The 14,486-nt window shown below is 43.1% G+C and overlaps 2 protein-coding genes across 2 annotated transcripts in view; both read left to right on the top strand.

The window, feature by feature from the left end:
- Nucleotides 1–3,425, top strand: part of LOC142367666 (uncharacterized) — a 36,446-nt gene extending 33,021 nt beyond the window's left edge. The window contains exons 24-26 of the mRNA XM_075449686.1: nucleotides 1,766–1,868; nucleotides 1,976–2,112; nucleotides 2,659–3,425. Of these exons, the coding sequence (XP_075305801.1) occupies nucleotides 1,766–1,868; nucleotides 1,976–2,112; nucleotides 2,659–2,782 (364 nt within the window). The 3' untranslated portion in view covers nucleotides 2,783–3,425. The remainder of the gene's footprint in view (nucleotides 1–1,765; nucleotides 1,869–1,975; nucleotides 2,113–2,658) is intronic.
- Nucleotides 3,426–4,379: 954 nt separating this feature from the next.
- On the top strand, nucleotides 4,380–14,088 carry nudc (nudC nuclear distribution protein). The gene is made up of 9 exons (XM_075449860.1): nucleotides 4,380–4,575; nucleotides 6,668–6,745; nucleotides 6,872–7,078; nucleotides 7,168–7,251; nucleotides 7,329–7,442; nucleotides 11,150–11,344; nucleotides 11,446–11,529; nucleotides 11,623–11,741; nucleotides 13,783–14,088. Exons 1-9 carry the CDS (start codon nucleotides 4,501–4,503, stop codon nucleotides 13,832–13,834), a joined length of 1,008 nt encoding a protein of 335 aa, XP_075305975.1. The 5' UTR covers nucleotides 4,380–4,500; the 3' UTR covers nucleotides 13,835–14,088.
- Nucleotides 14,089–14,486: the final 398 nt, after the last annotated feature.

Here is a 14,486-nt window from a genome sequence, read left to right on the forward strand (position 1 = left end):
CCACAATCCCATCCAGCTAATGTCCAATATTCTTACTAACATAGACCAAAAAAATAATCTGTAAAGCTCTTGCTTGTAAATTGGAAGAAATAACCTCCTTTCGGGGCGCTTTCTTGGAGGTGTGGCGTAGCTCTGGGCTTTAACAGCACACCATTGGCCATTGAAGGGGGGAGGGGATCCATCATTGATGGATCAATCATTTTATTGTATGATAGCCAAACTGCACTTTAGCAATCATGCAATCAAATTACACCGCATTTTACACACCCTCACACACTCCCACCATCAGGGAGCAGTAGTGACAACGGGACGTCTTCCCACGCTGGGCTGGAGCATGGCTGTAGGGATGTAGGAACTTAATATGTGGTTTCCAGTTTCAGACAATGGAAATGCTAATTTAGCAACACCTGGCAATTTCTAACCAAATATATGCAGGAATTTCACAAAAATATATTTAGGGTGTAATTAGGATGATAAATTATTACCTCCGCCAAGGAGGTTATGTGATCGCCCGAGTCTGTAGCCCCTTTCACACTGCGCCCCGCTACCTTAGCGGGTCCAAATTGCACCTTCGACCCGCGTCGAGCAATGTGAATGCTTGGCGTGTCAGGGTGACCCGTGTCACCTGAAGCCGAGTTCATTGGGCGTTGCCTAGTGGCAGAGCGTCACACGAAACACAAAATGCTGGGCGTGTACAATGACGTAGGCACAAGCCATGCGTCGGAGGTAGGGTGAAATACACTGTCTGCATCAAATTTTTCAAATAAACGATGGCGGGACACCTTGAGATATCGTTTATGCAATTGTATATGCAGTTCATGGAGATGTTACTTTACGGTGCGTGGGAAACCGCGCTCTCCCATCTTTCTCGCCAGCCCTTCCAGCAGAGGTCCATCTTTCACCGTCCCCGACATGTGGCGGTAAATAACGTCCTCTGCTCGGAGGCTGAGGAGCTCGCGGACCTCCTTGTCTCCCCAGTTGGCCATATTAAAAAATGTCTCCAACTTGATGTAGGCTAAAACAGAGTGAAACTTGTCCTCACCTGTCGCTGTTGTTCTGAATCAGCTGTCCATTCTGTCTTTTAAACTCCTCACGTCACGCCCACTTCCGACCCGCGTCGATTGCGTTCACACCAAACTCGGCTCGGCAAAAAGACTAGGGTCCGACGCGGGTCGAAAGGCGAGTCGAGTTGACGCGGCAGCCCGGGTCGGCAGTGTGAACACAACAGCGGACACGCTAAATTCGCGAATTAAACGCGGGTTATTCGGCAGTGTGAAAGGGGCTTGTGAGTTTGTCTGGATGTTTGTCTGTTCGTGCTGCAATCTTGCGACCTGCCACAAGGTGGCTTGGTTTGGTTGTTTCGTTGTCGTTGAGGGAGGGGTAGGAGGGGGTGTGCAGGGGGAAAGCTTACACTAACTGCGCAGGGGGGAAGGTAAACACAAATGGAAGCCGTCTTTGCCGTTTCTGAGAAGTCGCATCTGAAAGATAGCATCTTAACTTTGTAAACCTTTTCAATCGGAACACGAGCCAGCTGAATCTATGCACAAGTTTAAGCAGACGCATCGCTTTCTCTCGGACGTGGTGGATTACGACGTTAATCGTTTCAGACCATTCACTACAATATATGGGTGGATAAAAAAAATGCACTTATAAAACAAAGCTTCCTTGGCGGAGGTCTGCACTCTGAGTGCATTTCTAGTTTTCACTGAAAATGTTGTCTTTATCTTTTTTTATTCATTCATTAATTTTTTTCTGTCTGTTGAAGCGTTCTGGCTGAAGAATACCTGACCAGCCATGAATTATATGAACAAGAGGCCAAAAAACATACTGAGGAAACTGCAGTGGAATCACTGGAGTGTAAGGAGAAGGTAATGAACAACAATGTTTCGCCCGGGGCGTAAATCAGTGTCGGACCGCCACTGTGTTTACAGAATAATGATTGGTTGATGCATGTTCTCTTCTCCTGATTTGAAAGAAACTGGTGGAGCCAGTGAAAGAGTTTGTACCTCAACATCTCATCTGTCCATTGACAAAGAGGACATTTGTTGATCCTGTGAGAACAAAACTTGGAGCAGTCTATGAACGGAGGGCCATTGAAAAACATCTAAGAATGTAAGTTATTCTATTATATATCAATGACAAAGAATAATCAACATATTCAGAGTATTCGAGGCTGGTATTTTCCTCCAGCTTTGTTCCCTTCTATATTTCAAATAGAAGCCTCTAAGGTTAATTGGTCATTCTAAATTGACAATAGTTATTAGTGTAAGCATTTATGGATGTTGCCTCTGCCTTTAATCCATGAACCTGAACAGAATAAAGTGGATGGGAAAAATGTGTGCTGATAAAGTTTTACTTCGGGTTTGCAGTTTCTATTATTCTAACTCTACTGTGAGAATACAGTAATACTCAAATCTTATTTGGACATACCAAATATAAACATGTTCATCAAATCATGTGTAGAGAGAGATTTACATCGGGGAAAATACCTTTCTTCTAAAGTGTACTATGAGAATGTATCACATGTAAAGCTAGCTATATTCTGACCATGTATAAGGTAGGCCTGAAACCATGTGGGCTTAGAAAATAAAATACCACCATGGCTCAAATCAGTTTCATGCTTCTGAATATTTTCAGTAACGGAACACTGTTTTACAGGAGAAGATTTGATCCACTTGACCCAAAGAGTCCTCTCAGAAGAACTGATCTCAAGCCAGACAAAGACATGAAGAAAATGGTGAAAGACTATCGATCAAATCAAATCCAGGAAACCAGTGTTTAGCTAAGTATCAAAGCTCCCGTTACATCATTGATGTAAAACATAACTGGAGACGAGTAGATTGTGTCACTGTGCTTGATGCACATCATTATTATCTCATTATAAAATCACATTTACCTGTCGTGTAAAAATATTTTAATGTCATTTCTGTTTATTTTTATGATGACTCATTTTTGTACTTTGAGTCAATTTACAAGAAAGATAGAGGTATGACAAAATCATTAAGTTGGGGGTTTATCTTTTTATCTAATCACATTCTTCTATTTCACCTGCTTGACTAATAACAATATAACAAAATCACAAACCTTTTATTCATTGTATCTCTGAGTAAGACAAAATACAATCAACTTAAAATCACAAACTTGTTTTTTCAAAATTTTACAACTTAATTAGGGGTTTTAAACTGGTGGCTGCAAAAGTATGAAAAAATTTGAGTTTGAGACCAGGAGGCCAGAACGTTTTTTATTTTCTTATCTTTTCATGTGACATTAACAGCTGTCTGTACTTACTTTGGAACAGCTGTTGCTATTAGCCTAGAATGAGTCTAAAAGTAGACATGTTATTCAGCCATATTTTCAACGTTTTCTCCATTAAAAATGTTTATGAAATGAATAAAATCAGGAGAAAGAACAAAGCGTCTTTCATTCTTCTTTCTTTGGATATAAAAAATAAATGTGGGAGCAATTTTTTTTAAAGTATACGATTTGTCCAGTAGGAACCTTTGTGCTGTGTGTCAAACTTTCATTCAGTTACAGCTGCAGTTACAAACTTCACATATTTCCAAGGTACTTAGAGAGGGGAAGACTACAATATTCAGAACTTCAGAAATATACAACCTATTTGTCCAACATGTGGGAGGCCACAAGACAAAACACCCTGGTCAAACAAAAAAGTTGTTCCCTGTATACAACTTTAATTATAGTAATGGTTAATGGAAACCGATGAAATCCGACCGACGGATTCAGCGGGTATAGAAAATGGATGGATGAATGGATGGTTTAATTGGACAAAAACTGTGTTTAACACACAGGCTGAAAGCAAATACCTTTTATGTTCACAGAGACCTTTTTTAATGAAAGTTCTGAATTTAGATGAGCCAAAAACATGATGTGGGCTAACCCTCACCAAAGAAACAGATGGTTATGGCGGGGATTACTGAAGACAATATCTGTAAATCTGGTCTGGTTCTGAAAATAATATTGCAAATGTGTTACATTATAAATTTACCATCACTCAGTAAACGGTACATTTTTAATCTACTGTTTAATAATTCAAGATTTAAAAAAAAAGTGAAGCCTAATATAGTATATTACAGTGTAACACCACGCCTGAAAATAGAATTGCTGGAGCAATTTGTTAAATTTGTGGGAAATGTTTCGAAATTATACCAATTTTGTAAGGTTAATTCATATGGCTGTTGTTGTAAGAAATTTTCTATATTACAACATTTACAGTTCAGTTGTAGTTTTTAATTTATTCTCTAGAATATTCTTCACGCTTTATGTGCGTCTGAGTTCCTCTGAGCAAAGCGTCTCCGTTTATTGGGTGTTTTAGCTGTCACTCAAGAACGATCATTTTCATTGGTCAAAATGACAAAGGGGTGTGGTTTGTTTTCAGGAACTGTGTGCAGTGTGACTCTCTCGGCCGTCCGGTATTGCTCGATCAACTTTTCGCTTTCTTCTACGTCCTTCACTCTCTCAAAACACATCTTACTGTCAGGTATGGGTGACGATGAAGAAAAATATGACGGAATGCTTCTTGTCATGGCGCAACAACACGAAGGAGGGGTGCAAGAGGTAAAGGAACTTGCTAACACCACCATGCTAATGCTGAGGCTAATGTGGTCATCCTGTGAGTTGTGAGCACACCTCGCCTGTCAGCATTCAGGATGAAAAAATGTATTATTGGGTTTTTTTCCACCCCTATCCTCATTCATTGTTATTCGCATTCTTTATAGGCGTACTATAGTCTTAGGCAGTCTTTTTAACCGGGAGTTCTGGTTAATTCGTTAAACACGTGACAAAGATGGTACCGCGGAATTCTAAGTAAACCTGATTTTTTTTTTCTTTTTCTTTTGGCTCTTGTCGAACTGATTAATGTCGATGGAGATGGATATTTTTTGCAGTTAAATGTCAGTACATGATTGTGATGGTGGATTCCTTTGGAGACAGATTTTCCTTTCAGAAGTCATTTTTACGGTGGCCGACACGTGCAAACGCGCTGCAAACGGCGAAACAAATCCAACAGTAAAACGCTGCAAGAGAAAAATGCGGCAATCACAAAAACGACCGGAGCACACGCGCTGCAAACCCCAAAACACATGCAAGAGAGAAACGCTGCAAACTTCAAAACACAACGGAAGTTCGCCAGGCCACTAGGGGGTCTCGACCTGTGGGATAGGGCATCGACTATGGGAGATCTACCATATTAAAGGGGAACTCCGGGGCATTTGAAGAGGAATCCCATTGCTAGAGGTTGTCAAATACTGACAGTAGGACACAGACTGGTGCAAATCAGCGTTCCCTGTGCGGCGATTGCGCTGTCTGCGCAGCCTGTCATGCTAGCCAACTATGTGGTGGCTAAGGGGCAAGAGCTAAACCTTCCACGTAAAACAACAACTTGCACACTGCAGAAACGTCACACCACTTTATAACCCATCCGACAATAAAGTCACAAGCCTTACCATCAAAACCATATGCATGGTTCTCACATTACTGGCATGGGGACGTTACAAAACAACTTTATAAACAGCATGTCACTCACCGGTTAGTTGTACGCTCGCGCATGTGAAAGCCCAAAAGAGTCGATGGAGAATAATCCCATATACAAAACAATTATCTTCTCTAGAAAAACTGCGTTCAAGTATTTAAAACATTACAACAATATTACTGGGCATGTATTGTTGTAATGTTTTAAATACTTGAACGCAGTTTTTCTAGAGAAGATAATTGTTTTGTATATGGGAGTATCGTCCATTGACTCTTTTGGGCTTTCACATGCGCGAGCCTACAACCAGCCGGTGAGTGACATGCTGTTTATAAAGTTGTTTTGTAACGTCCCCATGCCAGTAATGTGAGAACCATGCATATGGTTTTGATGGTAAGGCTTGTGACTTTATTGTCGGATGGGTTATAAAGTGGTGTGACGTTTCTGCAGTGTGCAAGTTGTTGTTTTACGTGGAAGGGTTAGCGCTTGCCCCTTAGCCACCACATAGTTGGCTAGCATGACAGGCTGCGCAAACAGAGCAATCGCTGCACAGGGAGCGCCGATTTGCACCAGTCTGTGTCCTACTGTCAGTATTTGACAACCTCTAGCAATGGGATTGCACTTCAAATGCCCCAGAGTTCCCCTTTAAAGAAAGAGAAGAAAGTCAAAAGGTACGTTGTCATTTATGTCTTTTTTAAACACTTGGCCGTAATCTTTTACTTTATTATAGAAGAGCAGCGGAGTTATGTCGCTATAATAAGGTAAAAGATTACGGCCAAGTGTTTAAAAAAGACATAAATGTTAACGTACCCTTTGACTTTCTTCTCTTTCATTAATATGGTAGGTCGAGACCCCCTGGTGGCCTGGCGAACTTCCGTTGTGTTTTGATGTTTGCAGCGTTTCTCTCTTGCATGTGTTTTGGGGTTTGCAGCGCGTGTGCTCCGGTCGTTTTTGTGATTGCCGCATTTTTCTCTTGCAGCGTTTTACTGTTGGCTTTGTTTCGCCGTTTGCAGCGCGTTTGCACGTGTCGGCCACCGTACATTTTGTGTTAGTGAGTGTGCCAAAACTCCCCTCAGAAAAAGTACAGAGCAAATATCTCCCTCAAATGAAGCACGTTTACTTAAATCATTCTAGGATTAAGGATTTAATTTGATCAGTTTTTTTTTTTCTCTCTCTCACCAGTTAGTCAACACGTTTTTCAGCTTCCTCCGCCGCAAAACAGATTTCTTTACTGGTGGAGACACGGGTGCAGCGGAGAAGGTGAGCAGTGTTTCCACGACTGTAGCTGTTGTGACACGCGAGACTACGCCGTCAACAAGCTGCTCTATTGTATGACAAAAGCACACCCCACATTAGCGCTCATTTCCGGCCATCTGTCTCTTCCAGCTGGTAAAGGATTCCTTCGATAACCACTGCAAGCTGGCGCTGAAGACCCACAAAGAGAAGCAGGCGAAACAGGAGATGGAGAAGAAGGAGAAAGCTGAAAGGGCGGCCAAGCTCGCGGAAGAGGGAAATACGAAAAAAGGCGATGGACCTAGAATTCAGGAACTGACAGATGAAGAAGCAGAGAAGCTTCAGTCTGAGCTTGACAAGGTGGAATGTTTGCACGTTGATGTTCTTTCACAGTTGAGCACCACTGTCATGTTTTATATCTTATATATTTGTTTGTTTGTGGGTGATAGAAAAAGAAGAAGGAGGAGGAGGAAATTAAGACCGTGACGGTAAATGAAGAGAAGACGTGTGACAAAACTGACAAAGAGAAAGGGGTGAGTGGACCGCTTGGTGCTGGTGAGCCGAAAAATCCTCTGCTGGGTGCTCACTCCTTCACTTCCATGTTTTGCAGTCTGATTCTGAGGCAGAGGAGGACGAGAAGGACAAAGATAAACTGAAGCCTAATGCTGGAAATGGAGCTGACCTGCCCAACTACAAGTGGACACAGACCCTGTCTGAACTCGATGTGAGTGCCTTTTGACACCTTAGCGTCTGTGACTTTCTCTTTTATGCCTCGTCTCCTGCGCTCACTGAGTATTGGTCGGCAGCCTAACTCAGAACGGGCTCTTTCTGTTTCAGCCACCAAAGACGGTTGCGACAGTAATTCCAACTAAAGCAACAAACCACTTGTGTCTAATCTGCTTAATTCAAGAGCGAACAATAAAAAGCTGAACTCCTACACGCATGTGAAGTTGAGGCGGCCGTGGAACAGCATGAGTGCGCCTTTCACAGTCGCAGTTTTCAGCTGAATGTATATAATAAAAAAAAGCTACATTGGGAGACATTTGATATCACCAGCTGGCGGTCATGAATCCCACTGGAAGCTGTGTTTATACATCCAGTCGTTCGTAAACTCTGACTGTCGCTCAAAACGGCGCGTCCGAAACTAGACGGTGATGTTAAAGCATCGTGTTTGCAAAGAAAAGTCTGTGATGGTGAACTGTCTCCCTACACATTCCGAATACAGGTATAATAAGAGGAAGAGACATTTGAAGTGACCTTGTGGTGGCTCTCCGGCTGTGGAAAACCAAACCGCTTTTTGGCTTATTTCTGTGATAGAACCAGCTTAGAAGTGTCTTTGGTCAGATTGAGGTAACGGTGTCTTAGCAGACCCTGCTGCCTCCTGTTTTGTTTGACACCTGCAGCCTCTGTGTCTCTGGCATCACTTCTTAATGAATGATGTGCACGTCACGTTGCAGGAAGTGAGATGTCGAAGCACAAACTCGTCATGCTTCACCTTTTTGCTGCCTCACACAAACTGCTTCTCAGAGCTGTAGTTGTGGTCACCTGGTGAGATGCACAGAGGATCATTTTATCTAATTACATTTCATTCTGATGCAGGTGCACTGACCTTAAAAATCTCACCAGTCATTTGAAAATACGTTATTATTTTCATATAAAACTCTTTGAGTGCTCTCATGAAAATTCTTGTTTTTCACCCAGCTTTTTCACCACTGATCACCGTGACCGGCCACTGCTTACTCCAGAGGAACAGTTGTTTAGGTGAAACTATGTTCCACAAACATGTTTCCTATTTGAGGCTCCTTTTAGGCTTCTTTGATCCATCCATCATCTTCCGCTCCTCCGGCTGTCCCCGGCTGTCCCCGGCCACTTCCTCCAGCTCTTCAGGGGGGACCCCGAGGCGTTCCCAGGCCAGCCGAGAGACAGAGGCTGTGTTCCAAACAGCATACTACATACTTGCAAACTGCATACTTCCATTCTGCATACGGCATACTGATCGATCAGACAGAGCGTTTACCCACAATGCACTTCACTCCTGCCCGAGCCGAAATCAGCCGGCCTGAAGCTGACTTCACTTAAGCTCTAAACTCTGTAAACTTTAGCAACATTTGAAACATCTTCAGGTGAGAAAGTAGTCGTTTAGATCCCCAACGTGTTGAAAACCTGACAAAATACCGGCTGTTTACAATTTTGTTCCCACGAATTCGGCGCTACTAAAGCTAGCCGCAGTGAGCAACGCACTTCCGGTTATTTTCACAAAATAAAATACCCGTTGCCTTTTATCATAGGGAAAGCCATTACCATACAATTGGTGCTTTTGTTTTGAAAACAGGAAGTGAACCTACCCTCGTTGCAGCTAGCTTGAAACTGCCGTTTTGACAGGAAATGACGATCAGCGACGTCACGTTACGTTGCATCTTGGGTAGTTTGAGTACGAGTAGTAACCTCATGATGCATACCCAACATTTCAGAGAATCTAGTATGCATCCGGGAACTTCTCGCTTACTCAAACTCACATACTAACTCAAAAAGTTAGTATGAGTAGTAGGAGAAGTATGCGGTTTCGAACACAGCCAGAGTCTCTCCAGCGTGTCCTGGGTCTTCCCCGGGGCCTCCTCCCAGTGGGACGGGCCCGGAACACCTCACCGGGGAGGAGTCCAGGAGGCATCCTGACCAGATACCCCAGGAGGCATCCTAACCAGATGCCCGAGCCACCTCATCTGACTCCTCTGGATGCGGAGGAGCAGCGGTTCTACTCCGAGCCCCTCCCGGATGACCGAGCTTCTCACCCTATCTCTAAGGGAGAGCCCAGACACCCTGCGGAGGAAACTCATTTCGGCCGCTTGTATTCGCGATCTCGTTCTTTGGGTCACTACCCACAGCTCGTGACCATAGGTGAGGGTAGGAACATAGATTGACCGGTGAATCGAGAGCTTCGCCTTCTGGCTCAGCTCCTTCTTCACCACGACGGGCCGGTGCAGAGCCCGCATCACTGCAGACGCCGCACCGATCCGTCTGTCAATCTCCTGCTCCATTCGTCCCTCACTCGTGAACAAGACCCCGAGATACTTGAACTCCTCCACTTGAGGAAGGATCTCATTCCCGACCCGGAGAGGGCATTCCACCCTTTTCTGGCTTCTTTGAGTTTTATTTAATTTTTTTTAATGGCCTCACTTTGATTTCCGTGTTAAAAGCTGGTCCAACAGTTTTAAAGAAGATGGCAAATGGAAGCAGTGCTTCCTCTTCCAAAACACATCAAACATGTTCAGTTCACTGCTTTACTTTACTTTACTTTACTTTTTTATTTTTCAGGACATTGCACATTAATGAACATATACATAATGTACATACATGTAAATGTGCCAGATTTTAGCACAAATGCTAATTTCCATCTGGTGTCCAAATAGGCAGGCTTGGTGGAGCAAAGAAATTAAAATCAAAGACAAGCATTACAAACAAGAACACTGTTAGTAACAAAAGAAATGGTACAAATACAAAAGCAATAAGCATGTTAATAGAAACAAAGACACCCCCAAATAGGGCTATGTATTAGTGATGTGTGTGTGTGCGGGTTCAAACTAGTGGTGTGTACATGTTTGTTGAGCTCGAAGCCACGTTTTAATCTGGCTCTTGAAGGTGGCTAAAGAGGGACATTCCCTTATGTGCAGTGGTATTGAGTTCCATAATGCACTGCCTTTAAGAGAGAGTGCATTATGGCTAAAAGCGGTTTTCCTAAAAGGAACCTCCACATCTTTGTTAGCCACTGCTCGGGTAACCCGTGTCTGACGATATTTTAAAAAATCCTGTAAACAGGGTGGCGCCAGGCCATGCAAAGTTTTATAAAATAAGCAGCTGTAGGAAAATTTACAGAAATTGTCAAAGCTCAGTAGATTGTACTAATCTAAAATGTTACAATGGTGGTAAGAAAGAGGTTTTTTATCTAAGATTTTGAGTGCTTTTTTAAATACAATCTCCACTGGCTTGAGTGTGGTAGACCCCACCATAGTCCAGCTTGTGATGCAATAACTTAGGTGAGAAAAAATCATTGCATGTAAATATGTCAGGGCAGCACTATCTGACATAGCACCTTTGCGCTCTTTGTTCCCGTTGGCAACTCTTTGAGTTGTGCGACTCATCCCCGAAGCACTGCCATGGGGCAAACAGCTGTTAGAAGTAATACTGCCGTGCAATGCAACCAAAGGCCCGAGAGAATTCTGCAGCTGCCCAAACCATGACAGAACTGCCAACGTGCTTCATGGTTGCTGATGCGGAGAATCTGGACAGCCAAGCTCCAGGAATTCGTCCTCTTTGGAACACCAAGTACAGGATGGTCGCAGTGTTCGAGATTCGCCAAAAACCACTGGGGGGGGGACTTCTCAATGCCTGTGATTTAATCTGACCTGCCGTACCAATGATGTAATCCTCCCACAGCTGGCAGTGCCTTTCGATGTGAAGTTTCGAATCAAAAGCAGGGATGTAGTTGTGGACATCCAGCGACGCTCCATCAAGGTTGGCCTGAAGGGACACCCTCCTGTGATAGAGGGCCAGCTCTGCAACGAGGTGAAGGTGGAGGAGAGCTCCTGGCTCATCGACGATGGGAAGGTGGTCACCGTCCACTTAGAGAAGGTGAGAAAATGTGGATTCGGGTGGCTCACTGTTGACGTGTTCCTCCTCTCAATACCTTCGGCTTTAATGTGATTGAGTCTCATTGTGTTCTTTGATTTCAGATTAATAAAATGGAATGGTGGAACAAAATTGTCGTCACAGATCCAGAAATCAACACCAAGAAAATTTGTCCTGAGAACTCAAAGGTAAAGGATGACCATATATATTTATTTATTTATGTTCATATAAAAATGAGAACTAACAAGCACCCATCACTGTGTGCATGTCCTGCTGAGCAGCTGTCAGACCTGGACGGAGAGACGCGTGGGATGGTGGAGAAGATGATGTACGACCAGAGGCAGAAATCAATGGGCCTGCCTACATCTGAGGAGCAGAAGAAACAAGACATTCTTAAAAAGTAAGTTCCCCGTGTTGCATTGCTGCCACACCTATCTATCCCACATCACTTTAGGGAACACACGTGTCTGGTTTGGCCTTCAGTGTTGTTCATTTCTGCTTAAAATTCGGGCTCAGCTGCTCTAACCTACAACTGTGAAATACAGTGTTGACTTTGTTCAGCTTGCTTATTCTCAGACTTTTCCTCAGATTTGTTTCAGCAGTAGGAGTCGCCGCCCCCTGCTGACCACTAGAAAGAATGCAGCTTTAAAGCACCTCCACTTTGACTCCACTTTTCAAACCATCTTTTATACACAGTCGATGCACTTAAAGGGACAGTTCGCCTCTTTTGACATGAAGCTGTGTAACATCCCATATCAGCAACATCATTTCTGAACATCTTCTTACCCCCTGCTGCGTCCTGTGAGCAGAGTTCCAGCCGAGTTTTGGTGTTGATGAAGGTAGTCCGGCTAGTTGGCTGGGGTTTAAAAAATAAAGCGTTTTGCTTCTCAAAACAGTATGTGTTCAACAGAGTAATACATTTGCATCACAAAATGGTTCATCCAGAAAAAGTCAGACCTCACAATCTCTTGGCCCTATTTTCTCTCCCTTCGTATCACTGCCTGCTGTGCAGACCGAGCAGTCCCCTGTCGGCACCAGCTTTTGAAAAGGAGGACGATTACAAGGAATGAAAAAAATAAATAAAATAAACTTATTTTTGGTTGTAACTTGTCCATGACTCAGAGAGGGCTGAGAGATGAGGAGAAGCATTTTACTGATGACCTCGCTGAAAAATAACAGAAGAGGGACGATTATGAAGCCCTGTCGGTGGGATTTTGCTTTCTTATGTCCTAACAACATTAAATATATTTAAAGGAGAACTGCGGTATTTTCAACATTAAGCCTCATTTATGAGTCGTCTGCAATCTTTTAGAACCCCCCTCACCGCTTTTTTGATGTTTACTGCCGTCTCCGGTATTTGCCTAATTTTGATTCTTCTCAACCTGCTTCAGAATGGCAAGTCATGTGCATGTCCAAAAAGGTCCGTAAAAGCACCATAAACGTCCGTTTTCAAAATCATCAACTCACCGGAGTGGTTACTGGTGTGCACTGGTGATCCATATCACATTTCGTGGCGAAAAGTTGCTTCTGCCGTGTTTTATTTGGCAGCTCGTTCATGCTCGCACTATTTTCTTAGCGGTGGCGGAGTAATATCAATGAACATCCAGTACAAAATGTCAAATAAAACACGACAGAAGCAACTTTTCGCAACGAAATTTGATATGGATTACCAGTGCACACCAGTAACCGCTCGGTGAGTTGATGATTTTGAAAACGGACGTTTATGGTGCTTTTACGGACCTTTTTGGACATGCGCATGACTTGCCTTTCTGAAGCAGGTTGAGATGAATCAAAATTAGGCAAATGCCGGAGACAGCAGTAAACATCAAAAAAGCGGTGAGGGGGGTTCTAAACCATTGCAGACGACTCAGAAAAGAGGCTTAATGTTGAAAATACCGCAGTTCCCCTTTAAAGAAAAACAGAAAAGTCTTTTTTTCTGGTACTGTGATTTGAAATAAAATAAAGTTGTCCCAAGATGATACTGGACGGTGATGTTTGTAGTTTTGGGGAAAGTTGTCTCCTCCATGTGTGTTTTATCCCTGTTGGGAGTAAATGACTCCTCTTCCTCAGCTCCTGTCCTTCACCAAAGCTAAAGCAGTCTGTCTGCTGTCTGAAGTCACTTCCTTTGTAAGCTTGTTAAAACTGCCTCCGAGGATCTTGTTTAATTTAATAAGGGTTAAAGAATAGCAGTGTGGTGAGAGTGGAGGGGATCATTGGTCTCAGACTTTCTTTACAGACACAAAGCTCGCATTCCAATCAGATGACACGCCATCGTCTTTTGTTTTCACTGTTAATACGCGCTCACTGGACAGGTGAACGTGCAGCTCATCCCAGAATCAGACTAATTTGTGGTCTATAAAACACACTGTAATGAAATGAGTAAAGGTTTGTTACTTTAATGTGAACAAACCGCATCGTTTCTCTCCCTGTTGTCTCTGCAGGTTCATGTCTCAGCACCCGGAGATGGATTTCTCTAAAGCTAAATTCAGCTGAGACTGAATGTTCTCGGCTTCACTCGTAGAGCCCACATCTCAAGTCCTGTGAGATCGCAACAGAGCCAACATCAGCGCTCACCTCTTTAACGGACACACTTTGGTTGACTTCTACGTCTTAAGTGCATAAGTCCTGTGTTTGTTTGCTGAAATACGTTTGATGAATGTAAAGGCTACATTAACCCTTTGCATGTGGTCCTGATATTTAAACTTGTGTTTGGATTTCTTTTTTAAATAAATAAATCTAAAGTTAAAGTGCTCGTGTTTTCTGTATTGTCTGCATAAGGTGACAAAGGATTGAGAAGAAAGGCTTTGTCTCCCTTTTATAGTTTGAATTTTTTATGTTTGGATGCCCCCCCAGTAAGGCCAAAACTGCTGCCACATGGAGGATAACTACCTGACACTGGACCGTTTAAAAGTAAGGGGAAAGATCATCTGCACAGACTGGAAATTGTTTCTCATTTTTAGCCACAAGAGAGCAGCAGAGTGTCGCCCTTCAACTCTGCAAGCAGGCTCCGTGTTGTCTCCGACAGTTTTTGTATCCCATGAAGAATATTCTGATAAATCTGATGGAAAGTTGCTGAAAATTGTAGTTCGATTCGTTCTCTTTCAAAGTTTGAATAATAAAATGAAACTGCAGGAGTGTAACATGA

Source organism: Odontesthes bonariensis, chromosome 18 (genome assembly GCF_027942865.1).
Source record: "Odontesthes bonariensis isolate fOdoBon6 chromosome 18, fOdoBon6.hap1, whole genome shotgun sequence".
In the NCBI taxonomy this organism is placed as follows: Eukaryota; Metazoa; Chordata; class Actinopteri; order Atheriniformes; family Atherinopsidae; genus Odontesthes; species Odontesthes bonariensis.